This window comes from Pezoporus flaviventris, unplaced genomic scaffold (genome assembly GCF_033815535.1).
Source record: "Pezoporus flaviventris isolate CSIRO_AGI_PZ_B2104156 unplaced genomic scaffold, CSIRO_AGI_Pfla_v1 ptg000176l, whole genome shotgun sequence".
Lineage (NCBI taxonomy): Eukaryota > Metazoa > Chordata > Aves > Psittaciformes > Psittacidae > Pezoporus > Pezoporus flaviventris.
Genome location: NW_026892724.1, coordinates 5,253 through 33,200, shown reverse-complemented (window position 1 = coordinate 33,200; position 27,948 = coordinate 5,253). Strand labels below are relative to the sequence as shown.

Here is a 27,948-nt window from a genome sequence, read left to right as displayed (position 1 = left end):
TTGGGTGGGGTTTTTCCGCTGCTCCAGTTCCGTACGCAAGTAGCGTAGGGCGGTTTTGATGGACAGCCAGTGTAGCCAATAGTGTGGCAGCGTCCTTGGCGCGCTGGCCAATGGTCTTGCGGCCCTGCGGCCGGGCGGAGGCGGGGCCAGGCTCAGGCAGGGCAGGGAGGGGGAGCTGTGGAATGGCGGACGGCCGGGCTGGCCCGCCCTGGTGGTAACGAGCCGAGCGGGCCGAAGGGGACAAGCCGCGGCGAGGGGTGAGTGTGAGCGGGGCGAGTGGGGACCCCCGGGCCTCCCAGCCCTCCTCTTATTGCTGGGAGGTAGGTAGAGGCGCTGGGGTGGGCCGCTAGGCCCTTGCCAAATAGTGAGCCCTGTGCTGAGCCTGGCGGTGTTTCCTGCCACATAGTGAGCCGCAGTGCTGCTGCACCCGGTGCTCCGGTGTGGGGCGGGCCGGGCCCCGGCGTGGGGCCGGGAGCAAGGGCACGGCCTCAGCCGCGGGCTGACACCGGCCCGGCCCCTTCCGGAGCCGTGGCTCAGGGCAGTGGGTGCTGCCTGCTCCTGAGGGGGCAGAGCCCGGTGCTGGGGTAGAAAGGGGGATGCTGCGGGAGAAAGGGGGATGCTGCGGGGTAGCCCTGAGCTGGGGAGCGGGGATCCCTCCTTGCCTTTGCGGTGTGATGGGTTTGGCATCACTGTGTGAGCATAGGCTCATGAAAGTGCCCTTTCCGTCCTGTCTTCCTGCCCGACACCCTTCAGGGTGTCTGGGTCCTCTAAGGAGTTGTGGAAGCCCCTTGGCTATCAACTAAACCCCACAACTACTTGGGGTAAGGCTGTGTGAGATGCTCTGGAAAGTGTTTTCCTCATTAAATCCCTAGGCACTCTGAAAAGAAGCTTTGGAGGTTGTAACGGGATAGGGTTGGGTGGTTTAGTCAAGTTCACTGAGCTCCTGGTGCGCTCAGACCATAGGGTCATGGAATGGTTTGGGTTGGAAGGAACCTTAAAGATCATCTAGCTCCAAGCCCCTGCCACAGCATATGTAACAAGAAATAAGTTGTTAAGGAAAATAAGTTGTTGAGGAATGTCCCTGGGGTTGCACCTCATCAGTGATTAGGTTTGTGTTGGCGTTACTCCTTTGAGATACAAATAGCTGATGTCCTATGGAGAAAGGTAAGGGATTGCAGCTTGTCCCCGTTAGCTATTATTTGACCTTAAGGACCTTCCTGTTGGAGATGTATTCTTTTCCTGACACAGGTTTCCCATTTGGCATCACTGGTTTACTTCCATGAGTAGCAACAACAGAATTGGGCGCTTCTGCCTAGATCAGATCAGATGTTGGTGGACATGAGATGATGTTAATGAAGTACACCATGGCACACAGTGGTCCCATAACTGATGGAACACTCCAGCCCTCACTCGTGTGTCCTTCCCCATGACTTCTGAGCTGGAAAAGTTGAAAGTGGAAGATGTGAGAAGCCAGCACCATGTGTATGTGCTTCCCTGTGACAGACCTGATGTTGCTTTATGGGAAGTACATGAGCCTCGAGGCTTGGTCACGCGTGGAAGGGGAACAGTTCTGCTTCCCACCCATCTGCAGGATTGCAGCACTGTGCATTCTGATGTGCCCCTTAGTGACCTTGAGTGGGGTTTTGTCATAGGAACCCATGCAGAGTTGAACCCCAAATTCAGTTATAACCAACCCAAACCTAAAATCTCCCCACTGATGCCACCAGCAGCGTGCTGATAGAGTGCCTTTGGAAACCCAGTGCATTCAGAGCCAAGGACAAGCTTTTTTCCAGGAGGCTGGGGAGGAGCAGGCCTCTGCTTGCTTCTTCATTTAAGGATTGTGCTTGAAAACACCAAGTTTGAATGAGAGAACTTGACCCAAGGTTTAAAGCTCCACTTAATGCTGATCTTTGCTCGAGCTATGGTTGTCACTATTGTCCCTAGGTGGGGTGGGGATCAAACCATGGGCCTCTGCCTTCCAAAGCATGTCTTTCTGTTTGGTTAAAAGCCTTGTTCTGTGTGGGGTGAGGAGCAGTTTTACCAGCTCTGGGTAGCCCAGCTGAAGGTGAAGCCTTGCTGGAATATCCACCCTTTCCAAGCTGGCTGCTCAGGCTTTTCCAAGCCCTACAAAGTATCAGTGGTGTAAGCAGTGATGCCACTGCCTGAGCTTGGGCTCTGGGCTCACTCCCAGTTCCTCACTGGAGCTTCTCTCTGGTCTGCACTCCTAAACCTTTCAAGCTCTGGTTTTACAAAGCTCTGTAGCTAGGAGGATGCTGGTTCAGAGAATCCTAGAATGGTTTGGGTTGAAAGGGACCTTAAAGCTCATCCAGGTCTGCGGGCAGGGACCCCTTCCACTAGAGCAGCTTGCTCCAAGCCCCGTCCAACCTGGCCTTGAACACTGCCAGGGATGGGGCATTCAGACCTTCTCTGGGCACCCTGTGCCAGCGCCTCAGCACCCTCTTGTGCCTAAGAGCTCATCTCAATCTCTGGCAGGTTAAAGCCATTCCCCCTTGTCCTGTCCCTACATCCCTTCTCCAAAGCCCCTCTCCAGGTTTCTTGTAGCCTCTTCAGGCACTGGAAGACTGTTATAAGCTCTCCCCTTGTTGTACGAGTTCTGTTTTCATTGTGGAGTGGCTTAGTGAAGAAGAGTAGAGGCTGGAACTGTAGCCTTAATGTCTTTAGAGTTAGCACTCTGGGATTTGGAGTAATGAGTTAATAGTAAAGTGCTCCTAAGCAGAGGATAAAACTGTTTTCCCAATGAATAACGTGACACGCTGAACAGAAACGGGTATTTTTAAGTTCCAGCTCAGAAGGTATTTGTGAGCAGTGATTCATTAAAAAGAATACCACGTTTCTGGGAACGACCAACCCAGTTTCTCAGCATACTTTGAATACATCTCATTCTTCAGGGCTGGTCTAGGAAAAGTTGATTTCATTCACAAAGGTTAGATAATCATGCAGTGTGGGTGGAGGGGTTAAAACTTCAGCGATTGCCTCATCTGCAATAGAGTTACAGCAGCAAATCCACCTCCTGGCTTGTGTGTTTCAGTCTTTTCTGGTGCTGGAAGAACAAAGAAGGTTCTGAGGATTAACATTTCCCCCAAATCAGGTTTGTTTCCTTTGACAGACTCTAATAAGGAAGATTTCAACAAATGGAAGGCTCAGGTTTAATCCTTCTAGATAGTTTCTCTCTGTGGTCTCAGATCTTTAATGTAAGGTTTCTAGTTTGCTTCTGTGAGGTTTGATGATCATACTTAGCCTTTGGTCATTCAGCTGAGCAAAATACATTGCTGTGTGCACTGCATGAGGCGATCCCAAAGCAGGCAAAGGATTGTGTTTGCATGCGTTGGGGCTAAAGTTCCTGCTGTCCCTGCCCACAATGGAACAGCAGCAAAGACACACGCTGCCAAAAGCTGCTTCTGAGGGTGAAAGCAGCTCCTTTCTACAGTAACACTGTGCTAAATGTGCAGGAAGCAAAGCAAAAGGGACACTTTCACCTTGTGGAAAGCAAAATACAACTCTTTTCCCAGCCTATCTTATGGTGCATTACTGTTTGCAGCAGCGCTTTGGCTTCTAATGGGAGCTGTAGTAAGAAATGGTGTGTTTTGAGTGTTTGTTGTCGCTGTGGAAGGGTCAGTATTAGTAAGGTTGGGCCCTTACTTAACCACAGATGAACATGTATTGAAATCTGGGAGGTATTTATAAAGAGTTGATGTAAAACAAGGCATGTGGAAGTGGCTTCTGGGTAATAAGCAAATGAGTGCTCGGAACAGAACCACCCCGGTGACATTCACTTCCTTTGGCTTTTTGCAACTCTGTGTAACAAAATGCCCTCTTTTTGAGGAGGGGAGGGACCAGTGCTGCCCATTGCACTCAGAGGGGGTGTTTGCTAAGGGATCTTTTACAGGAGGTGATCACATTCAGCCCAGTGCAGCGTGTTGATCGTATTCTCCAGCCCGAGCTTGCCCTGGCTGCAGTAATGGGCTGGGAAATAGTTCCCCTGGATCCTCCCTTAATTCCTGGGATCACAGGAAAGCTTTCCTGGTATTAGGTTGCTACTGGAGAAGTGGTAGAGTGAAGCCTTATCTCAAGTATGCATCTGGCAGGGGCTTTGAGGAGGGAAAATTTAAAGGAGCAGCAATCTCAATTAGTCTCTCCCAGCTGGGCTCAGTGGTGACATATTCCATTCCCCCAATGCGTTCTGCATCATCTCTTCTTCTAGAGCAGTATCCCAGACCTGTTTTGGGGTGAAGTGGTGCTTTGAAGGATGCTGTGATGCAGAGAGAAGAAGGGGCGGGGGGGGGGGGGGGGAGGAGATGCTTCTGGTGCAGCAGCACTGAGCACTGCTTCTCAAGGGCTTACACTGCTGCATGGGAGGCTCTTGCTGTGCCACCACTGCAGAGGAGCTGCTCTGAGCTCACTGGTGACTTGGAGGCTGTGCTTCTCCTGTGTTACTGTTGGAAACAGTAAGCAGTCAGGGGCAGACAAGACACAAAGAGCTGTCTGCTCCAAATGTTTTGTTCTTGCTGCCATCAATCAAACCTAAACCCTGAGTTTCTTACTTTGGTTTCTGCTGCAAGTGCTCAATAAGAGCTGAGAAGGTCTCTTGTGTTGTGTGATTCAGGCAGATAACCTTCTCAAGAGGGCCTTGTTTAATATCAGTGGTGATGCATTTATTTGAACAACTCCTTTATGAAGCAAAGACACACATAGATTTGAAATGAAAATCTCCTAATTGTAAAGTGAGGGGTATGAAAGGTCTTTTCACCTCGCGTATGACAAATGGGGGACTTGCTGCCCTGGGATTTTATGGATGAAACTCCTTTAGGGAAGTGAAATCCCGAAAGGACAATGCTGGAGAGGGACTCTTCATCAGGGGCTGTAGCCATAGGACAAGAGATGATGGGTTCAAACTGAAACAGGGAAGTTCAGGTTATATATGAGGAAGTTCTTTACTATGAGGGTGGTGGGACACTGGCACAGAGTGCCCAGAGAAGCTGTGGCTGCCCCATCCCTGGTTGTGTTCTCGTGACCCTAGACAATGTCACCCAAGGTTGGACAGAGCCTTGGGTGACATGATCTCATGGCAGGGGGTTGGAAATGGATGATCTTAAAGGTCCTCTTCCATGGTTATGCTTGTTTCCATGTGGTCTTCAGCTGCAGTGGGATGCTGCAATGTGGAGAAGGACAGCAGGGAGAACTGTTGCTCTGTGCTTACCTTGTTCTCATGCTCTTTCTGCATTGCTACCTAGCTGCTAATGGATGGAAGCTGCTGATTTATCTGGAGGCTGGATGACCCAGCATGGTTACTCTGAAGTCCTGTGGCATGGGGTTTCTTGTCTGGTTCATGTGCTGATGTTTCTGATGATGTTCCAGAGCATCTTGTGAGTCTCCCTTTCTCCCCACTCATAAAACTGGGCTAATGACTCTGACCTTTTGTTTGTAAAGCAAAAGGAAAAGGATCAGCAAAATACTGCAGCTTATTTACTATCATTACTGGAATGATGAGCAATGCCACTGTGTGGTACTTCAAAGTGCCTTCACTTACAAGATGCTGGAAGTCCCTTGAGAGGGAAAATGTTTCAGATGGAAAAGGAGGAGGGGGAACATTCCTCTGGTTCTCATCTAAGTGCAGTGTCCTGCAAGGCACAGAGGTGCTATCTCCAGCCATCTCCCCTCCTGGCTGGGGTATTTAAAGCAATCCTTGCTTTTCCCATAACAGCCAAAGGCTAGTGTCACTGATCGCACTTGTGCAGAAGCTGTTCCCATGCTGCGGGCTTTTGCAAAGAACTTTCTTGACCTATTGTATTACCATTAATAAGCTTGAGTGTGGTTTTAATTTCTCATTTCCTCTTTCACTGGATGCCTTTTTCCTCCTTCTTAAGAGTCTGTCTTCAAGTCGCTCTATAGCAAAAGTCTCTTTCTGCTGCTCCAGGATTGAATGATGCTTTGCTTTCAGGTGGCTCCGTGCTGGAGGGCTTGAAGGGGCATTCAGAGGAGTCCATCAGCCACGGTATCAGATGGATTGGTGTAGCTGCAGTTCATGCATGGATGGGATTTAATTGGGAGGGAGGGGGATCCGCAGCCCTGCCTGAATGGATGGGTGAAAGCTCCCCAGCCACGCCTGAGCCCCGCAGAGCTGGCTCAGTGCTTGCCAGAGTGGAAGTGAGTTCCTTTTCAGGCACCCTGCTTTTGTGCACATCAGAAAAAGCACAGACTCTCATGGCTTTGGCCTTGCAGCTGCAGAAAGCAACACCCAACCCAACAAAACAGGCAAAAGAGAACCGTGCACACACCCAGATCCTGTTCTTTCAATGCCAGCAGCTGCTCAGCCCATCGTTTGCTGGAGGAAGGCATGGAGCTATAAACACAGCTTGTGTCAAACCTTTACCTTCTGGCTAGGGCAGCATGGGATAACTGGCTGCTTCCCTTTGGGAGGCTAAATTAAACCCCTGTGTAATTAACTTACACAAAATAGCCTTTTGGTTGCAATATGGTATGACTGAGGTTACATCTCAGGGCTGGCTTCACATGAGAGGGTTTCTATAAAGCAGCTTATTCTAGACCTCGTGGTGAACTTTAATAGAAAGACCTGTATCTTTAGCATCCCTAATACAGTCTAATTCCTCTTCTCCCCAAAAGTTGGGTTCTATAAAGTGGTTGTTTCAAACACTTGGACATAGTTTTGGATGGGCCAAACTCCAGAGCCTGGATTTTGCACTGGGTATGACATCACTGCTGATGAGATCACTCCTGGGCTTGAAACATGCACAATGGCTTAAAAAGCCTCTTTTCCTGCCTGTCCCAAGGAGATTCCACAGGCATCTGTCACCACGTCCAAGCTGGAATCTGGCTCTGCTCTGGCAGACCAGGGGGGCTTTGCTGAAGTCTTTGCCTAGAGGGTTGTTGGGTCCTGCTGGCTGCATGGATGGAGAAAGTGAGGCCAAGGGCTGTTATGCTGTTGAGCAAAAGCAGGAGACTGCTCCTTGCAGCTCCCTGCAGCTCTGCCTGCAGCTCCCAACTGGATCATGCACCATGCTCTGCACAGGTAGCTTGTGTGTGCATTCAAACCAGACCGGGTGTTGCTGGGGGCACCTTAAGGAAGAGCTGGGTAATCCCAGCCAGGGGCAGGGCCATCCTCTGCTTCCTCTTCCCACCCTTGGCCAGGCCAAGCCATAGGAGTGGGGAATAACTGCTTGGAAAACCCCAGCTGCCTGTGGCTTCTGGTGCTGGGGGCCTGCCTGTTCTCCCAACTGCAAGGTAATATCCATCTCACTTGATTCCTGTGATCCAAAATCCATATCCAGGATCTTATGTGTATGTGTGTAGATATATATATATATTCAGGATCTTATATATATATATATATATATACACACACATATACATATATATATATATGTTCTTTTCCCCCTCCACAATAGAAACCCCATGTTTTATTTTGACTTTATAAAGACCCCGTTCATAAACAGTTTTAATTCAGATGTTCAAGGCCGTTCTCTTGGATGTTTTTTTGACAAATCCCAACATATAAAACACTTCTGGAAGATCTCAGGGACTCGGTGTCACTTCTTTTTTTCTACTCCTCGTGTCAAAGGTTAACTTAAAATATTAATGCTGCAAAGATTCATTTGAAGATATGAAAAGCGTTCGGGCAAGACTACATGTACATATTGTAATTACTTCCTTTTTCTTACAATTAAAGTAATTGGATTATATTTAATGAGCTATTTACATTTAATAATTAAGGCAAGACTTATCTTTCCAGTATTCCCCAAGTGCAGCAGAAGGGTGGGGGCACTCGGAGCTGTGATATAATTATCCAGGCGTGAGTTGAAACTGAAAGAGCAGTTGAGCTGTATAGAAAACACTTGGAACTGGTTTGTTCCTACTCTTTTCATTAATCAAAATAGTTCAATGTGTGTTTAAGGAGGGGAGGCTGAGCTGGGCTGCAAATGAGACAGAGTTTATCTGCTCAAAAGGAAGGTTAAAATCTGTTCAGGCTTCAGGAATAAGTCATTGAGAAAGAAACCTCCCCCCCCCCCCCTTCCTTTCGTATTAATTACCCAGCGCTGCCCTAGAATGGCAATGTGCTGATGTATTGTGAGAGCTGGGCTTTGCACCCCTGCTTTGTCAGTGCTAACGGCCACAGGCCCTGCCTCTTGCTGGAGGAGGCTGCTGTGAAGGGAGGCAGCAAACAGGCTCGCATTAGCAGGGATTCAGCAGGGTTTGCAGTAGCAGCCACACACCATTTGTGGGAGGGGGCCTGTGGTTCCATGCAGGATCCCTGCAACGATGGCATGAGGCTTGGCTACCTGCAGTACCTCCAAAGGAAGCTGCTGGGAATAGTGCTGCTCCTCTTGCCACCTAACACAGCAGCATCAAGGCCTTTTGGAGTAAATTCAGTGCTTTGAGGATGTGCCCAGAGAAGCTGTGGCTGCCCCATCCCTGGCAGTGTTCAAGGGGCTTGGATAAACCTGGTCTAGTGGAAGGTGGCCCTGCCCACGGAACTGGATCATCGTTGGAACTGGAGGTCCCTTCCAGCCTGAACCAGGCTGGGAGTCTATGATTCTTCAGAGCTCATTTTGCCTGGATTGGGACAGAAACAATGGGGTGACTTTGGCAATGAAAGCTCCTCAGCCTTGACCTCTGAGTGCTGTTTTTTGGGGGGCAGAGTGGCAATCCTGGTTTAGTAGACATCTTTCTCTTGGGTTGCAGTTATTGCTCAGGGGCTTTGGCTCTGGGGACAGGCTGAGAGTGACGCTTTGAATAGTCCCATTCTCTTTAGGCAGTGGTTTGGGCTCAGACCAAGTGTTACCAGAGACCTCCTGCTGATGGGCGGAGACCTGCCCAGGCCTCTTCCCTACAGTGGCTTTGAGAATCCTGTAGTGATTTGGAGAACCTATAGTGGAATTTCTCTACCTGGGAACACTTTAGGAACACCAAAGCGACCTGTTGATTGTGCGTGCCAAAATTATTCATAGGTTGAAGAGAAAGCATTCTGCTCCCTTTGCTGCTCCTGTTTCCTTGGAAGCAACAAAGCCAGAGTGCTGAAGGAGCCCTGCCTCTCTCCTGATGTATATCCTCATGGCAAAGACCTTGAAACCTTTCTGTTCCGGAGCTTTAATTCCAGTGTAATCAATAGTTCTGTATTCTGAGAATCCAATCCCTGTGACAGCTCTCTTTAATTGAGCTAAACTGCCTTTCTCTTGTCACATCTCTTCTAGAGTTGTATTGAAATGCATTTGTTCTGCCTGGCTCCTCGTCAGGCATTGATAGGAACACCAGGTGACCCTCTTTGTTTAACTTGTTTTGCAGCTAAATGAATGGAAACATTAATTAGGGCAATGGGGGGGGGAGGGGGGGAGGTGGTGTGTGTTAGGCATAAAACCCCCTCTAGGTCAAAGTATTGGCTGCATTTGCACTCCATCAAGAGCTGGGAGGATCTGCCTGTTCCCTGTTGGTGACACCCCCATCCTTCCACCCCCAGCCTGATTTGTGCCAGCAGCAAGTCCCTCTCCAGGAGAGCTTGATTCCAGCAAGATCCTCTTCAGGAAAGCTGATAACCAAAGTCGAAAGGGAAGAGCCAAATTTCCAGTCACACCTGTGCAATCCCCTCGAGGGCAGTAAATGATGATGATAATGCAGGAGCCAGACAAAAAACCAGCAGAAAATGGCTTTCTGAGCCTCTTTTGCATTTCTCAGAGCCAGCAGACTGAAGGGGAGGGGGGGAACAGGAGGGGAAGGAAATACAAGAGTATTTCTACTCGGGAGCACAGCAGGCTGATGTTTGTTGTCTCAAGGACTCCACACTGTACAATGTGTCCTTATTGTGCGGGATCAGGGCTGTTCCCTGTGTCACAACGTCGCTGCAGAAAGGGGCAGTGCTGCTCTTGCCCCATGCTAGTGCTGAAACACCTCTTTTGTAATGCAGATCATACCTGACAGGTCTTGAGTTGGTGATTGAAGCACCGAATGGTTTGGGTTGAAGGGACCTTAAAGCTCATCCAGCTGCAACCCCTGCCAGGGGCACCTTCCACTAGAGCAGCTTGCTCCAAGCCCCTGTGTCCAGCCTGGCCTTGAACACTGCCAGGGATGGGGCAGCCACAGCTTCTCTGGGCAAAGAAGTGGGTTATTAATGCACAAAGGGGTTGGGGGCTGTGTGTGTTTGTGTTCTCCTGTATGGCTTTCAGTCGATTCTGCTTCGGGAAGGCTGCTCTGTGGTGCTGGATGAGAACACATCGCTCTGTCTTAGCACCTGGAGAGCAACCCAGGGTGGGTTCTACCCCATGGCTTTGGGGGAGACCCATGCATCTACCCCATGGCTTTGGGGGAGAATAGAGTACTGTGCAAGGAAGGAGCCCTGCAGCTGCCCTTCACTGCTGACTCCTGCTCAGCTGCTGGCAGGTTGGGCTCTTAATGACAGATGAGCCCGTGACGTGGTTTTGGGAATGAATACTTGTTACAGCTGGCAGGCTGGAGTAGTTTAGGCATCACATGGCAGTTTGCTCTATAATTTCACTCCCTATTGCTCAGATGCAGCACTGATTGCTAGCTCGCTTCCCGAGCATGGAACTGTAGCATTTCTGATTGCTGCATCCCACTTTTTGGTGGCCGCATTGTGAGCTTGGATCGAGCCCTGGGCACTCAGCAGAGCCTTCCCCTCAGTTCTCCGTGTGTGTGTGTGTGTGTGTGTGTGTGTGTGTGGCTGCTGCTTCCCTTCCTGCTAGTCTTTTGGGGTTACATAAAAGCCAGTCTCTTTCTGGCCATTACAGCTACATGGGGGAGTAGTCACTGCTGAGAGAAGCTTGGAATTTGAAGCAGAGTTGTCACAGACATTAGAAAGAACAGTCGGGCTGCGTTGGCAAGCGACGGAGTTCACTCTTACTTCATCCTGATGGGAATTTCAGATCTGATTATCTCCTTTCTCCCTCATTCCCAAACCTGCTGCTGTGTCTCGTCCCCTAATGGGGACTCCAAAAGGCAGCTCTCCAAGCTGAGGGCTTGGGCTCCTTCACTATGCTGCTTGTTTGTGGCCAGGCAGAGGAGTTGGTAAGCCCTGCTGAGGGCATGGGGATTGGTTACCCTGATCAAGCTTAATTCCCATCTCCCTCCAGAATGTCCTCCTTAGGTGCTTTGTGCTGCACCAGACACGATGACAGATGATAGCACTGCTGGGGTTCAGCTTCATTGCAGATGGTCCCTGATCTAAGAGGCTGTGTGTCACATTGAGTGGGGCATTACCCAGGTGACTCCCAGTAATGCTATGCTGGTCAACTACCAGTGAGAAGACCCTTGCCAGGTCTCTCCCTCCAACTCGGCTCTTATTTGCAGCTCTTTGTGTGCATCACATACACATCTCACCTTGTAGTGCTGCCTGCCTTCTCCTCTGTGCCACCGTGGTGACTGTGCTGCTTGCACACGAAATAAAGGCTGGTTCCTCTCTTGCTGTGCACTGCTGTTTGCTGCTCTGCTCCAAACTGCTTGGTAAGGAGTATTTGCTCTGAGCTGCTGCTTGCAGTTGACAGAGCTTGAGTTTGCCTCGTGCCTTGCTCCAAGTGCTGGATTTGGAAAGGCAGCCTGGAGAAGAGAAGGCTCTTTAAGGGGAGACCTTAGAGCAGCAGCTCCAGTGCCTAAAGGGGCTGCAGGAAACCTGGAGAGGGGCTTTGGATAAGGGCCTGTAGGAGCAGGAACTGTATGAGTTTTAAGGTCCATTCCAACGCAAACCATTCCATGACTCTATGGTGATTCCCTTTTCCTTGGAGAAATACAAGGTGTGTGTGTGATGGTAAAGCCCAGGAGTTGATAGGAAGGGTAATGGGGAGCCAAAGCATGGTGAATCCTGGAAACAAAGTGCCAGTTGTGGCTGGAAGATGGGTAGGAATGTAGGAGTGGTGAGCTCAGCTCCCAGGGATCAGCGTAAGCACTTTGGGAGAGGGGGAATGGTGAGGAATTCTGGCAATGCCCAGCTGAAGGTGGGGGGGAAAAGAGCTACAGGGCAAAAGCATGGTTTGGCTTTTAGTCACTGCCGACATAACAGGGCTTGGAGCCTTCTCTGGTTCAAGCCGTGACTTGGAGACTGCAGAGGGAAAGCTTGCGGGGAGCAGGTAGGAAGGTTCTGCTTCAAGTGGGTGAGAAAAGGCATTTGTTACTTAAGAAAAGCCCTTACTACTTGTTGATGAGGAGGTGTGAAGCATGGTGGTTGCACATCTATTGCTGCAGCAGTGCTTGGCTCTCCCAGCCAGTGTTATCCTGCAACCAGCAAAGAGCGCTCCTCCCTCACATGGTTCAATTCCATGCTTTTGTTTTCCATATTCATTGGGAATCTGTTGCAGGCAGTTTTCTGTTACTTAGAGGCAGTTTCCTTTTACTCTGACCGTACTTGATCTCGTCTCCCGTTGCAGTGGGATCAGGATCTGTGCCCATGATGTGTCACTTTTGCAGCTTCTTAAAACCAGCCTCTGCACCCCAAACCCTACTACTCAGACAACCTCAATCTTCCCCATTAATAAGCAAGTGGAAGCACTTCTCTTTGCCTGCAAGATGGGGATTTTGGGCCTGGCAATTCATTTCACGTGCTCCTGAATGGTAGGATTTAGTTCTAATATATGGTCGGCACTGGTTTCCTGACAGAGACTAATGCCTGCTGACCACTCTGGCTAGCTGGAGTGGAAAACTGCTGTGCTGTCATGCCCTGACACAGAAAGTAAAGCGGTTCTGGATGGCCCTTGCTTGGGAGCACACTGTCAGTCGCTTCCTTAATGACTCTCTCTTAAAAGAATAAAAGCAGGAGCCTGGAAAGCTTCTTTAGGTCTGTCCCTTCCTTGTTTCATTTACTGTGCCTCTTCACTGTCCCCAGCTTTATACCTTGTGCTGTCTGCACTGTTTTGCTTCCTCCTTCTCCCTCTGCTGCCATTGTCCCTTCCCAACACTCGATTTTCTGCCCCACCTGAGTGCTGCTTTCAAACTCCACCCCTTGGTTCCCAATCCAGACTGTTAATCTTTGTCCCACCTTCTTGTGAGGCGGGAAGGTTTTACAGGAGCCCATTAGCTGGTATCTCTGTACAGCTGAGGTCTAACAGAGAGGTGCCTTCTTGAGGGAGCATCAACTGCTGATGTTGGCACCAGGCTCGGGTTGTAGGTCCCATATTTCCTATCTCGCCTCCACCCTACCCAAACATCTGAAACCTTTAAGCTCCTTCTCCTTCCGCTCAGAGCTTCCTTTAAACTGCCTCTTACCCCTGAGGCTGCTGTGAGAGCAAAGGCTTCTTGTCCCCAGCCCATCCTGTCCTTGCCCATCTCCATGGGGTTAATCCCCCGAGTCTGCTGCCTGCTGGATCCCCACTGGATTTGGGAGCGAGCTCTCTCTGTCGCCGTGGGGAGAAGCCACTGTCGGAGCCATCACGAGGGCGAAACTCTTGCTGCTGCAGTGGAGTGTGGCAGGGAGGGGGTGGCTGCCAGGATGAGCCAGGCTATAAAGGGAGTGTTTTTCTTAGCCTTTAGCTCTGCTGGCTTGCACCGGTGCAGATTCACACTGTCCCTGTGCTGACATTGTTGTTCCTCTGCCCAAAAACAAAGCAAGTTCTCCACTCCTCCTTGGGTTTAGTTTCCAGATATGCTTTGAAGGCAAACACTGTATAGAGAGAACATATTCCAGGTCTTTGTTTCTTCATGGGCATTTGGGGCACTGCTCCGTGTTCTGTTCCTCACAGATGAGTGCTACCTGTGCCCATCTCTTCTTCTGGGTGGGTCTCTCTTTCAACATCCATGCTCACATCTCACCCCCTTTCCTGGCTTCTTTCCCCTCGTGCTGTTTCCCTTCTGTCTGTCGTGGTCCTTGGAAGGGATCCAGCCAGGCTTTGGTGGATGAGCTGTCTGTCCACTCCGGCTCTGCACATCCCACTGTGGCTGCTCCCTGCGGAAGCAAAGTTGGGAGAAAAGCTGGATGCAGGCAGCCTGCAAATGCCTGCCTTGTTGATGTGAGCTGCCTGGTGGTGCAGACTGCAGTCTGGGGGGAGCTGGGCAACTTTGTCTGGCATAAAGCACTGAAGCTGACAAAGGAGTGTAGGGCTGGGCTGTGATCGATAAAACACGTATTTGGAAGCGAAGGTCAGAGTCCTTCCTCCCTTCACCCTGTGCTTTAAATATCCCAGCAGTTACTGAGGGCTGCTGCAGTGCTTGGACATGAAGAACAACACAGACTTCACTGCTTTGTGTTTAGTTCGATGCAGATCTCGCTCCTCTTTTCCATCAGGTGGATGGGTTTGGGACCCCAAATACCTCTGAATTCCTCATGGAGAGTCATTCAACCTGCATCTGCTGGTCTGGGAGCCAGCCCAGTGCTGTGGCTCTTGAACTCCTCTGCCTTAATGGGTCAGATTTAGCAATTCAGAATCTGGCTTGTGAGGTAATTAGGAGGGATAATGCCCACTTCTTCCTCTTAACACCCTGATAGAAAAGCAGCCAGGAAGGCCTCCTGGACCTCAAAGATAAGCTGCCAGCTGCCACCGAGCCTATCAAAGGGTGGCTCAAAGTCAAGAGCAGCCAGCTGATTTTTCCTGGTCCTTGGGTTTTTGCTGCTGGTGACAGGAAGCCGTGTTCCCCAAGCTCTTCGCTTCCTGCTTTATTTATACCCCCAGCCCCAGCATGCCCATCACATGGGCACTGCTTGCTTCGCTGGGGTTCTTCTTCCTCCTATGACCTAGAAAAGAGATTCTTTCACCTTCTCAGTTAGCGAAGAGCTTGGGATGGAGTTGCTTTCACTCCAGGATTGCAGGAGTGCATCATGCTCCTTGTTGGAGCAGCTCAGCCAAGTTTCCTCCTCTCTTTCAGAGGTGGATGATCCCAGAAGAAACTTCAATGTTTCAGCCTGTTAGTAAAGGAGATTCTTGTTAGTTCCTGCACATAAAAGCATTTTCTGCCTTCCGGACACTTGGGCTTTCTGCTTTATTTGATATTTGTTTTAAAGAGCTGGAACTTTGTCTTGCCTCTTGTCCAATCCATCTTGACTTCTCTGTGAGCTCCCTTTAGCCCTGCATCCTGATGAGAGCTCCCTCAACTGCTGCAGCAGGAAAACAATGGTCCAGTGTAAATCTCAGCCCCGGGGGATTTCCCAAGGGAAGAGGGGGAGCAGCCTGCAGGATAAGGAAAGTTTCCTGGTCAGCTGCAAGCGCTTCCTGTTGTTTCAGAAGAGCCCTGCCTGTGCTGCTGCAGGAGGGAGGCACCACGCATGCTTTGCTCAGCTAGAAGACACTGGGTGCTCTTCTTTTCCCCCTAACATCTCCCGTCTCCTTCCTCTGGGTTAAACAACCCTATCGATTGCAGGTTGAAGAGAGTTGTGCTTGTGAGACACTCGTGCATGAGGCAGGAGATGGCTCAGCGGCTGGGGAGGAAGGGAACAACGGCTGCGGTGGTGCCAGCAGCACCCTGCATAGGGGTGAAGATGTGTAGTGATCCGTTCCTGCCTCTCCACCTGAGCTGCTGAGGCTCTGCTCTCGCTGCAACTCATAGAACAGCAGGATCTTTCATTTCTGATCAACTAGTTTTAGACGGGGGTTAGGGGGGAAAGAAGGCTTATAAATAAAGCCATTTGAGAGCAGGCAAACCGAACACCACGGCTCTGGTGTGCCTGGAATTTGTGGTTGAGTAATCCTTTCCTGTTTCTTTTTTGGGTTGTTTTTCATCTTGCAGAACAGTGCCTGAAGCAGGTCCACCATGCCGTTAGTAACGAGGAACATTGAGCCAAGGCACCTGTGCCGTCAGACGTTGCCTAGCGTTCGAAGCGAGCTGGAATGCATGACCAACATCACCCTGGCAAATGTCATTCGACAGCTGGGCAGCCTGAGTGAGTACCCCGGCGAGCCTGCGCGGTGCCCTCAGGAGTCGCTCGTGCTCTTTATTTAGCTCCCTTTCTACTCCAGCGTTCCTATTTCTCCCCCATCTGCCTTCCCTGGGTAATGCTAAAATGTTTTCCGAAAGGAATCTGATGCTAATTTCATATCCCCGGTCCCACTGCCTTCCTAGCTAAGAGAAAATGGGGAGGGGGGGTGTGGATATATGGGTGTGTGTGTGAGAGGTTGCAGGGAAACTGCAGATGGAAGGCTGGAGCACAACTCAGGCTTGTAAAATGGGAGGCTCTCCTAGCAGCCAGGATCTTGTGTCAGAGAATGTGCCTGTAATTGCACACGCTACTAAATGGAGCTTGACTGTGTTGGATGTACACTGTGTCAGTAGTCTTACTCTTAATGAAGCTGCCTCTTTGCCCCTGCTGGTGCTTGCCTTGCAAGACCCGAAGTCCCCACCCTGAGCCAGGTATTGCCTCTGGGGGGTTTGGGGCTGCTCACTCAGATGGCAGCAGTGCCTGGCTCAGCTCTGCAGTGGGCTGACCGATGCGTTGTGAAGGCCAGAGGGAAAACACAGGCTTCCATGCAGTAGGAGAAACTTAAGAGTTAATTATGGTCCCTGGGGGATGACTCCTTCCTCTGTGGAATGCTCTGGAATCTGATGAGCCACCTTTGCCCTTGAAGCAAGACTTTTGATAATCAAATGAATGTATTGCTTGGCTTCTCTGGTGGTTGCAAATGCTTCTGCTTGCTCTGCAAAGCCAGCTCCTTGTGCCATAGCATGAATGTGACAGGGAAAGTGTGGGTGCAGGCTCTTTGCAGCAGTGAAAACCATGGCTGTCACTGACCTCTGGGCCTGTGTTTGCTGCCAGTCGGTGTCACATCCCGTTGGGTTCTAGAAATGTCACTGCACAGGCAAGACCAGTCTCTCTGCTCACATTCAATTGGCTCTTGTTGCTCATTGTTAGGTCTGGTAGCCAAGATGGTTGTGGAGGGCAAGTAAAACCCATCTCATACCTTTGAAATGGAGTGGAGGAAGGCAGTAAAGCTGTGCAAAGCTCAGCTGCAGAGAAGCTGGTCCCAGTCCAAAGGCCTGCAGTGGGTTAAGCGTGACAGAGCTGTGGTGAGGTCCTCTAGGTTTATACCTTTGCGCAGCTCAAAGCTGCTCCTCTTCTACCTTGTCAGAGAGTGGGTGAAGTGCTGGGAGCCAAATTCCAGCCTGGTTTATTGGGCAAGTGCCTTCCTGGGTGGTGTGGGGAGTGAGGTGCGTGGTGCTGGACCCATCAGAGGTACGTGGAGGAGAGCACTGGAGGGGTGGCTCTTGCTGACACTGTGTAAGGTGGGCAGGAAGTGCTGAGCACCACCTCTTAGCTGCTTCCTTAAGGTCAGCAGGATTGTAAATGAAGCACTATTTAGACTTAACTGCTCCAGAAAATTCACATCTAAATAGCCAGACTCCTGCTCCCTCCTCCTTTTCTCTCTCTTACTTCAAAACCTAAATCCACTCCTTCCCTATATGTTGAATATTACAGGAACGGAGCACAGGTTCAGTAGGCTGTGACAGGCCTGTCAAGTGAATAATCAGCCATGCCTAGTGCAGCAGAGTCTCTTTACAAAGATGCAAACATAAATCTTGTCAAACTTTCATATTCCAGTGAGTTTACCCTTCGTTACTATCACAGCTGGTAGCACTTTGTCGAAGTCGGCTGTGCACCTTGGTGTGATGTTATAGAATCCACAAGCTAAAGATGGAAAGCCCTATTAAATCATGCCGTCTGTCTTCCTGCCAGTGCATGACAGAGAGAATTTGGACTGTAAGCTGCACTTCTGCAGTCAAAGGAATTAAACCAAGGAATCAGTCCCTGCCTTACCCCATTCACAAGTGTCCATGTTTGGGGTGCTGGATGGTAACCGTTCAGGTGAATTTACGCAGGGCAGGATTACAGACCATCCCTTCTCCCTCCAGGGTTAAGACCAGTACATACAATGCTCTTTATGTATTATTTCCTGTTGAAACAGACCACTTGGCATTGCAAACCAAAGACTCTTTTTTCCCCTTGTGCTTGTTGCAGTTCCTTGTGAGACTCAACACCGAGTTTCAGTTCTCATTAAAGCAGAAACCAAATTACAACTGTTCTTTTGCTGTGCTGTTGCTGGGAGGTAGCAAATTAGCCCGTAGCTAAACATTGGCTCTCTTTGGTTAGAGAGATGTACACGGTGTCTGTATTGTCCAAAGCTTCCCACTGTATTATTGTCCAGTGAACCTCCAGCCTTTGCTTTCTACAAACACTTCAAGCTGGCGTTGCCACCAAAAGGTGTGGAGGAGGTTGATTTTTAACCTGGCTGCTTCCCCATGCTTGGCAGCGTAAGGAGAACTGCATGGGAGTATGAACAAGTAGCTGATATGTCACTTCAGAGAGCTGAAAGTATTTGTGCAGCTGGGTTTTGGGGGATGTCCTCACGTTGCTTTGGGGAACGGGCTCTTGTCTCTCTGAAGTGACTCATTGCAGACAACCAGCTTTTCCCAAATTGCTGTTCAAGTCAGGCTTCCAACTGGTTATCCTTTCCTGAATGTTGGTGAGGATCTTTCAGAGTAACAGATTCCAGAACAAACTGTTGACCATATGATGATGCACTTCAAAATCAGACTGCTTATTGGGAGCAGCCTTGTACTCACCAGCCGTGGCTGGGAATGTTTCCCATCAGTGGGAACTCCATGGGCCTATGTCTGCTCTCAGTGCCAAGTCTCTGCTGATCAGCATTGTCCTCGCTGTGGTTTGGGCTCCCTGGCTTGGATTGTGCCTGAGAGCAGAACAAAGACACTACTCATTGGAAGCTCTTGGTTGTCTTCCACTTCTCTCGTTTCTGTCTACCTGTGGTCACCTCTTGATGCACACGTAGATTTGAAGCTCTTAAGGACAGGGCATAGCTTTTTGTTGTGCTTCTAAGTGATTCAGCAAGCTCCTGCTCCAAGCCCCTGGGCACTCTCACAGCCCAAGCGATGGATGATGTTTGTCAGAGCAGCCCACTGAGCAAGCCAAGCTGTTACAGAGAGAATATCCCTCTTTGAGAAGTTCCCCTTTGGGTTTGATGGAGAAGAAACGTGAATGCATCAATTTTTCAGACACTGCCACCTGAAGGAACAAAAGGGTCAGTGCTGTCGGCTGTGGTTAGAGCTCAGCCTTGAGGCTCGAGGTCTGGGGCTGCTCTCTCATTGAGCTTGTAAATAGTGGCAGTTACCCTGGAGGCAGGCCTGCTGGAGACAGGGAGCCTTTGAGCTTCTCCAGAGCAATACAAATCCAACTGCATTGGCTTGTCTAATTAACAGAAGAGCAGAGAATCTTAAAGGAACTACAAGACTCATCCAGTTTCAGCCCTCTTTATTCAATTACTTTAATAATGACTTGGAAGTATGTCTTGGATTGTTTCTTTATTGCTTGAAGGTCCCTTGGAAATGTCAGGTTTTGGTAGAACAGGGAGTTTTCTGCCTGGATGTTATGGGTTCAAACTGAAACAGGGGAAGTTTAGGTTAGGTATAAGGAAGAAGTTCTTTACTGTAAGGGTGGTTCGGCGCTGGAATGGGTTGCCCAAGGAAGTTGTGAATGCTCCACCCCTGGCAATGTTCAAAGCCAGGTTGGATGGAGTCTTGGGTGACCTGGTTTAGTGTGAGGTGTCCCTGCCCATGGCAGGGGGGTTGGAACTGGATGATCTTAAGGTCCTTTCCAGCCCAAACCAGTCTATGATTCTATGTTGAGCTCAACTCTTGACAAACTTGAACAGAAGCATGGTTGGTTTGTTCTGGCTTCAAGAAAACAAGCTGGGAGACTGAATATGGTCTGATGTGGCTCCTGAGGATGCTTTGTAATGTGGACACTTTGCTCTTCCAGGTAAATTTGCAGAAGACATATTTGGAGAGTTGTTTACTCAAGCCAACACCTTTGCCTCTCGGGTGAGCATTCTAGTCGAGAGAGTTGACCGCTTGCAAGTCAAAGTCACTCAGCTGGATCCCAAAGAGGAGGAAGGTAATAGAGTGGAGCACGGTCCTTGCAGACCAAGCGTGATAAAGGTTCTCCTTGAATCAGCATGGTTGTTTCACAGCCATAAAATGATGCTGTGATGGGTGGTGGGATGTCTTCTTTTGGACTCAAGGACTGTTCCCTCCCTTCCTGAACAACTACAGTGCGGCTGGTGTGGACAGCCTTTGTGGCCCAGCCTAGATTTGCGCTTTAGCAAGTGTCCATGTGGAAACTCGCTTTTCAGCAACGTGATAGCAGCGTGGTGCTTGAGTCTTGGTCGTGGGGGTTCAAAACCACAGCAACAGCTCCCAAGAGAGCTGTGTCGATACAGCTCAAGTAGCGGATCTTGGCACAGCATCGTCTGAGATTTGCTGGGTTTCCCAAGGGATCTATGGGAAAAGGAACCTGACCTTAAAGAGTGCAAAGCATGCCAAGAACTCCAGCTGAAATCAGATGTTCACTGCTGCAGTGAACATGGTCTGCAGTGTCACTGGCCTGGGTCAAGCTGTTCTTCACTTGCTCTCTTCTCTTTCTTGCAGTCTCCCTGCAAGGCATTAACACCAGGAAGGCCTTCAAAAGCTCCACTACTCAGGACCAGAAGCTCTTTGACAGGGATTCTCTCCCTGTGCCTGTCCTTGAAACCTATAGGACCTGCAATACTCCTCCACCTCTCAACATCCTCTCACCTTACAGGTATGGTTGCAACACCTCCTTAGCTCTTCGTTCCCTTGCAGAGAATGAGCTTTGCCTCCCAGTCTGTCAAGGAGGCCGTTTCCCGTCCTGTTCCGTCCTGAAGTAACTGTTTCCAATGGGAAATTGAGTTGCTAAACTGAGATCCATCAGGAAATCCCATTCTCTGGATTATGTGAAACTTTGCTTTTGGGGCTGTACAAATGAGCATAGCTAGAAAATGAGAGATTTGGTTACCTGCTGTCACATTTGTGACTGCCTTGGGGCAAGGCTTGGCTGGCACTGCAGAAACATGCTAGGTGTTGTGCAGATGATGCATTTTCCTTGTGCTTCTCCATAGCCCTGTGGCTCCTTTCCAGAAAGCTGCAGTGCAAACTGCAGAGCATACATCTGTAAATGGCTCTCACCCAGGTGGGTGCAGCAGACTCCTATAGATCTGGAGATGCTTTCTGTGCCTGGTCTGATACATGGAATGTGACCTACACCGGCTGCGGAACCAGTTCTCTTGAGCACTCTCCCTCTGATTTCATCTTGTAGGTGGTAGAAGGAAAGGGGGTCAGAATCCAGAGGCTTAGCCCACATCCATAAATATCTTTGGAGCAGGTAAAAAGTAATTACAGATAGCTGGAGGCAGCTGTCTTCTGCCAGACATGGCTGCACTGCAGAGGAGGAGGAGAGTGTGTGTGTGTGCTCACTCCTGAGTTTCAAGGACGCTGCTGGTCTGATTTAGGGTTCCTGAGCTGGAGAAGGGTTGGTTGGTTGTTTTTCCACATCAGAAATACAACACAAACAACTGGGAGTTGAAGTGAGAGACCTGCTGCTCTCTTGGTGATTGTTCAGAGCAGTTGAGCTCTTCAGGTGCTGCGTAATGGAGGTATGGTGTGAGGGTAAAAGCAAGGGGGAGAGCCAGGACAAGGAAGGCTGTGGGTCTGAGATGGGGGGTGGAGGTGAGAGCAGGATGTTTGACCTTCTAAACTGTCCTCTGGGCTTGTGCCTTGTGTTTTCTTTGGGCTTCAAACAAATGTGTGACTTGGTCCTTATTTGTGTGTGCTGGTTTTTCCCCCCCTGCCTGTTCTAGGGACGATGGCAAGGAGGCACTTAAATTCTACACGGATCCTTCCTATTTCTTTGACCTTTGGAAAGAGAAAATGCTCCAGGACACGAAGGATATTATGAAAGAGAAGCGGAAACATAGGGTGAGGAAATGGGAGATCTCTGCCAACAGAGGTGTGTCAGGGAGGAACAGGAGGTGGGAAGTGTTAATACAGCTTGGACTTCAAAGTTGCTATCCAAAAGTCAGGTTTGCTCTCTTAAAGACTTCCCTGAATTGAGCTTATCTGGTTTGCTTTAAAGAACACAGATACCCTTCATTTGGTTTTCCAAATGCCACTGTCTTTGTATGGTTATAAGGGCTTAATCTGTAGTCCTCCAACACTTCCCATGTTGCAGAGGGGGTCTGTCCAGTGGTGAAGCTTTGCAAATCCCCCTGCCCCAGCACTGCAGTGTGCTGAGTGTTGTGATACATTCTGCTGTGAAAGAATAAAGAAAGAAGAGAATGTCCCTTCAGGAGCACAAAACCAGGCCCTGATATTAAATGGGGGTAAGTGGGAGGCTTAACAAAACCACTTCAGCTGCAGATGCCAGGTAGAAGCTTCTGGTTGGCTTGCCTGGGGATTTGAACCCATGTTTTACCAGCACTGAAAGACCATAAAAGAACCAGTTTGAGCATACTTTATGTAGCTTTTGAGCAACTGGAGTCTTAAATATCAAAACAGATGATTTTTCAATGGGAATAACAAAGGAAAGGTGTAGGACATGGTAGAACACGCAGAGTAAGGCTTGCTGAAGCCCACTTCTTTGTGGGCAAGTGTCCGTATTGCATCCCAAAGCAACACCACCAAGGTGATGGTGAGATTCGGCAGGCTTGACCCAGAGGCCAGAAACTGAATTGCTGTGGGAAACTGAGCTTTCCCTCTGTCCTCGAGGTGGTGGTGCCAGGGAATAACGATGGCATCATGGCCAGGCTGCACTGGGGAAATCTGCTGTTGTCTATCTCATTTTATGCTCCAGCCTCTGTGTGTGGGAGATCTTTGGAGCTTGCAGCGATGGGGAAAGTAAATTAAAGATCCCATCCCTCTTTGAGCATATTCTCTTCTTGAAACTGCTGCAGGTTTGTTGTATCCTTCCCTCTTCCTAAGCTTCTGTTTGCTTCCTTCTGCCTTAGAAAGAGAAAAAGGAGAATCCGAATCGAGGGAATGTGAATCCACGAAAAATCAAAACCCGGAAAGAAGAGTGGGAGAAGCTGAAAATGGGACAAGAATTTGTTGAGTCAAAGGACAAACATGGTCCTGCTGGGTAAGCAAGTGTGGGGCTCTCTGGTTCAGCTCCCTGCTGAGGTTGATTGTGATGCAGTACACCCTGCTCTGCAGCTCCTCCAGATCAGCTGTGCGTTGCGGATCGATACTGCCACTAATCACATTCTCCAAAGTAAATGTGGCTGCTAATTTTAAGATTTGCTAAATAAATCAGGGAGCTGCAGGGTTTGAACAAGGTGGCAGGAACAGCTTTGGTAGCAAGTCTGCTCTCAGCTGCCTGTCTTGTGGGCACAGAAGTGTTGAGAGCTTTGGCTCCCTACCCCATCGCCATGCCCCGGGCCTTACGCTGGGAGCAGGGTGGCATCATGGTGGCATTGTGTGATTGCTTTGTTACATTTCCCAAATGGCTCTTCACACCCTCAACTTGGAGCGGGGGCTGTCCCCATCCAAGTATTTCAAGCTCCAGATCTCTCTTTAGCACTTCTGGCTTGGGAATTCATTTAACTTTTGACACCAGCAAGGCTGGAAGCAGACCGAATTCCCCACAATGCACTGCTCACTTGCTCGCTCCTTGCAGCTTCCTTTCATAGAAGAGAAAAATCTCTCTTTAAATCACACTCTTCCAGCTAAAAATAAAACTTGCTTTTAGTTTAATAGGAGAACAGGTTTGGTTTCTAGCAGAGGAATGGAGCAGCACAACAGCACCATTTCCTTGCTCCTCTTTTCACATGGAAGCATGTTTGTGCCTTTGAATTTGCTTGAGGTCCAGAACCCCAGGAAACGGGGTGGTTTCACCCCCCCACAGTGAAATGAGCTCAGAGAAAGCTGAGCAGGAGAGTCATCTGAAACCAAAGGAAGAGCTTTGGATCCTTGCTTTTAATGGCATTGCTGTTTCTTGGCTTCTTGTTGATATTCTATTCTCCAGCTTACTTGTGTAGCATCTTTGAGTATCTCTTTTTGACGCTAAGGATGCCCAGTGTCACTGGGAGTCCTTCAAGTCCAGGTTGTTAAGAATGTTAATAGAAATGGCTTTTATTTCAGTGTTTTCTTGCTCTCTGAACTGTATCTTCATGCTGTTGTGCTGTGTGGTAGCAACAAACAAACAGAAGAGCATCTGTGCAAGCTCTAGCCAAAGAATTATGCAGAGCAAACCAATGCAGCTCTGCATAGTTCATCACGTAGGATGCTTTGAGAAACAGAGGCTTTTTTCCCTTATGTTTCTTTAAGGATTTGTGTTGTGTGTCCTGTTGTGGTGGTTGTTAAGGTCCCACCTAAAGGCAGGTCCCACTGTGGTGGAAAAAGCTATTCCTGCTGGAAAAGCTCATTTGTACATCTTGAAGGTTGAGCCATCCGTGTGGTTAATATCACTGCTGTTTGGTGGTTGAACTGCTGCATGGTTGGTTGTTGTAACCCTTCCAGGAGGCAAACCTCTTGTTAGTGAGGGGGAAAACGAGCTTTAGACATTGCCTTGAACTCTTCCAACACATTTGCTTGTCTTGCTTCCACCCAGGTACCCCTCTAACATGGTGTATCAGAACGGCAGCATCGGTTCCAACGAAAGCATGGACGTGAACTGCTACCCGCCACCGCCGCAGACTGACTCTATTGTGCCACCACCTCCTTCATTCCCAGATGACAGCCTGCCTCCACCCCCGGTGGAATTTAGGTAAGCCTACGGGATCCCTTCTGTCACCGAGGAGTAGTAGGTGGTGTAAAAGGATGACATGAGACAGGCTGAGATAGTTCAGCATAACTTCCTGACGGGTGTTGTATGGGAATCAGAATGCTCCTGTCTGAGGGGATGTGCAACTGCAGGCAGGGACAGAGGCACAGGCAGCACACCCATAAATCCCAACCACTCTCCTTGTTCCCATAGAGAAGGGGAGAATGTGCTTGGGCAGAGCTAGAGCAGACTTACTTCACGTTCCGTAAGACCAGGGTCCCAGTCGATCTGGCTCCATTGTGTTGGTTTTCAAGTGCAGTTGTTCCAGACCCTGTAGTTCCTGATAGAGCTTTGCAAATAAGCCTCCTTTCATCTCTGTGTTTTGTTACTGTTTGCCCTGTGATCTTTGACGTGGGCACTGAAGATGTAGATGTAGTTAAATGTAACAGACCCGAGCACACAGCTGACTTCTTCCCAGAGACTTCGGTGCAAGTTCAGGGCAGCTGCTTTGTGTCAGATGAAATGGTGACTTCCAGTCACCTCTAGAGAGGGGAATTGTGGTCCAGCAGTGGCTCAGGACACAAAGGGTGGAACAAGAGTAAATCTAAGGCAGTAAAACAGTCAAGAGTAGCAGGAGGGGCTATGTCAGGTAGACAGGACTGTTTTAGCTTGTCTCCATCTTATCCAAAGGCAGCAGTGCTGCAGAAAAGGCTGTTCTGATGTGTCAGAGAGACCAAGCAGTGTGTTCCTCTAGGGCAGAGCAGAAACAAGCTTTCAGATGCTGCCTTATGCAGTTGCTTAGATCTCTGCCTAGCCACAGAACTCTCCCTTCCCTGGCTTTGTTTTGGTGCTTGTTTATAAAGAACTCCAGGAGTGAGGTTTGATCCCCAGTAGTCTGTCTCAGATCAGCACTGTTACTGTCTTACTGCGGAAGGAGATGTCAGTTTAGGACTTCTTTTACACATCCATGGGATATTATAGTGTCTTATGGGCAGTATTGTTCTTTGGTACTTCCCTAAATGGGAGACTTAGGCACTCCTGCATCTCTTAAGAGCATGTTGGGTAACCACATCTTCACTCCCCACAGCAAGCTCAGAGTCATGGCTGCTGCACTCGAGCTCTGAGCCATGGAATCCGGTGTGGAGATCTGTTCCCAGCAGGTGCTCAGAGCATATGCTTTCCTGGCATTCCCATCAGGATATTTTGTATGATTTATCATGGTAGACATCCCTGCTCGGGGTGTCAGGAGGCTGACCTCAGCTTCAAGGGGTAGTGTCTTGCATTGCTACAGGAGCTCTTAAGCCAGGAGGCTTCTCTGAGCTCAGCCCTGATGCCTGGCCTTTGGCATGGAGGTGGGATGGCTCATGTTCTTGCCAGCATGAGAGATGGGATGGGTGATAGCATTCCTGCCAGTCCACAGAAGCCTTCCTTTGTTCTGGTGGTGTAGGCCAAGAGAAACACTGCAAGGGAATTAAAACCAAGGAGTGAGGGCTCCTGGAAACACCACTTAAAGCTGGAACTTGGATATTTCTGTCTGCACTGCAACAAACACATGATTTGCATTAGCACTGACATTGTACAGTCTATGTAACTAATAGCCTTCTTTCTCTCTGCTCCAACAGCTATCCTATAGACAGCCAAAGAGGTTCTGGTTCTGGAGGGACCAAACGATCCAGCCTGGTCAGCCCCAGTCACCCACCACCAGCTCCTCCCATTGGATCCCCCTCAACCAGCAGGCCGGGCTTTGCTCCCCCTCCGGCGCCACCGCCGCCACCACCACTGATGGGGAGCGCGCCCCCTCCACCACCTCCCATGGGATTCCCGTCACCGGGAACACCACCACCCCCCTCACCCCCTTCATTCCCTCCTCACCCCGAGTTTGCTGCCCCGCCACCACCATCTCCCCCTCCAGCAGTCGAGTATGCCAGCGTGCTCCCGCCTCCGCTGCCGCAGGCGGGCAGTGGGAGTGCGCCACCTCCCCCTCCACCACCACCGCCTCCTGGCCCACCCCCTCTATCTTCTGGTGGCCTGGATGGCCCCCCACCTCCCCCTCCGCCCTCAGACACCTCCACCTCCAAGCCCAAGTCATCCTTGCCTGCGGTTAGCGATGCCAGGAGTGATCTGCTTTCAGCTATTCGCCAGGGTAAGGTTTTGTTTCAGTGCTCTCTCCTTTGCCTCTGGAAAAACTCACATACCCATGTGAAGAGCCCCTGGGAGCCATCCCCTGAGCAGTGGTGTGAGTGCCTCACTGCTCGAGACCTGTCCCTTGTGGTCCCTCCTTGTCTGACCACCTCACTAGGTTTCACAACTCCAGCTGCACCTTTGGAGACAGCAGTGCTGGGATTGGTGTGGTCCGGTTTTGTGAGTGGGTTAGTGGTGATAACCCCCCAGAGGAGCATGGAAACAATTCCCACCTGCCCACCCAGCCTGTCTTGCCTGTCGTTAACCATCAGTGTTATCCCGCAGCGTGTCCAAGACGGGCTGCCTTGCCCAGAGGATTGTGTCACAGGGATGGCTGCTTTGGAGATCTCTGTGTGACCAAAGCCTTTGCATGATCCCCTCCGTTGCCTTCTTTCCCAACAGGCTTCCAGCTTCGCAAGGTGGAGGAGCAGCGGGAGCAGGAGAAACGGGACGTTGTGGGCAATGATGTGGCCACGATCCTGTCGCGCCGCATCGCTGTGGAGTACAGCGACTCTGAGGACGACTCTTCCGAGTTCGATGAGGACGAATGGTCGGATTAACCACAGCCCACTCCCCTCCTTCCCCTTCTCTCCTGAGTTAACCTCTTCTTAAAGAATCAGGTGGCCAAACCTTCCACCACTTCCCTTTTCAACCTGTAACCAAAGATGTGCCAAGGGTTTTGAGAACCAGCAGCATATCTCCCCTCTCCCTCCCCCCTCCAGCTTTGGCAGTGCTTTGTGCTCTGCCTTTTCCAAAGGTCTCCTCATGGACACTGCCAAGGTGGTGTTGGGATTTAGCTGGAGGGGGTGTAACGGTTGCTTATTTAAAAGAGAGCTAAACCTCCAGCTTCTCGATACCACCAGGCAGAGCACATCTAAACCCTCCATCCGGAGGGATTTTGAAAGTAAAGATGGATGATCCTGGTGCGGCCGGGTGGCCTTTCAGATGAAGGACATTTTCAGCTAGTTTTCTCATGGCAACAGCAGATCTGATGGCTCTCCCTTTCCAGTGAACACTGGTAGTGCTGCAAGAAAATGGGCTTGAAATGTCAGTTCTCTGCTGCATCCCACTGTCAAATCATCAGGTTTTGGCAATAGCGCACAATTCTTTCCCCTCTGACCCCCTAGTGTTAATTCCAGACTGCCCTGCTTGGGGTGTGCTTCCTCGCTCCAGGGCTGTGGAACGCTTAGGGTGCAATGTGAGGAGGGAGTTCTTTAATGGTAAAAGCTGCCTTTACCTTC

General features: G+C 49.8%; 1 protein-coding gene across 3 annotated transcripts; it reads left to right on the top strand.

The window, feature by feature from the left end:
* Positions 1–114: 114 nt before the first annotated feature.
* On the top strand, positions 115–27,948 carry LOC133283506 (actin-binding protein WASF2-like). 3 transcript variants are annotated; one of them, XM_061480336.1, is made up of 9 exons: positions 115–257; positions 15,691–15,844; positions 19,730–19,864; positions 20,398–20,551; positions 21,627–21,744; positions 22,773–22,903; positions 24,374–24,529; positions 26,149–26,669; positions 27,110–27,948. In XM_061480336.1, the coding sequence occupies exons 2-9, from the start codon at positions 15,715–15,717 to the stop codon at positions 27,265–27,267; spliced, it is 1,503 nt and encodes a 500-aa protein (XP_061336320.1). In that variant the 5' UTR covers positions 115–257; positions 15,691–15,714; the 3' UTR covers positions 27,268–27,948. The 3 variants fall into 3 exon arrangements, with proteins under 3 accessions (XP_061336320.1, XP_061336321.1, XP_061336322.1); XM_061480337.1 differs by having other exon boundaries at positions 165–320; XM_061480338.1 differs by lacking the exon at positions 115–257 and adding an exon at positions 2,607–3,109.

What these genes read in the sequence shown, in the direction of transcription:
- LOC133283506 (XM_061480336.1), top strand. Translation starts at nt 15,715, where the DNA reads ATGCCGTTAGTAACGAGGAACATTGAGCCAAGGCACCTGTGCCGTCAG. An exon ending in AACATCCTCTCACCTTACAG is followed by an intron (nt 20,552 to 21,626) that starts GTATGGTTGCAA and finishes TGCCTGTTCTAG; the next exon opens with GGACGATGGCAAGGAGGCAC. An exon ending in GACAAACATGGTCCTGCTGG is followed by an intron (nt 22,904 to 24,373) that starts GTAAGCAAGTGT and finishes GCTTCCACCCAG; the next exon opens with GTACCCCTCTAACATGGTGT.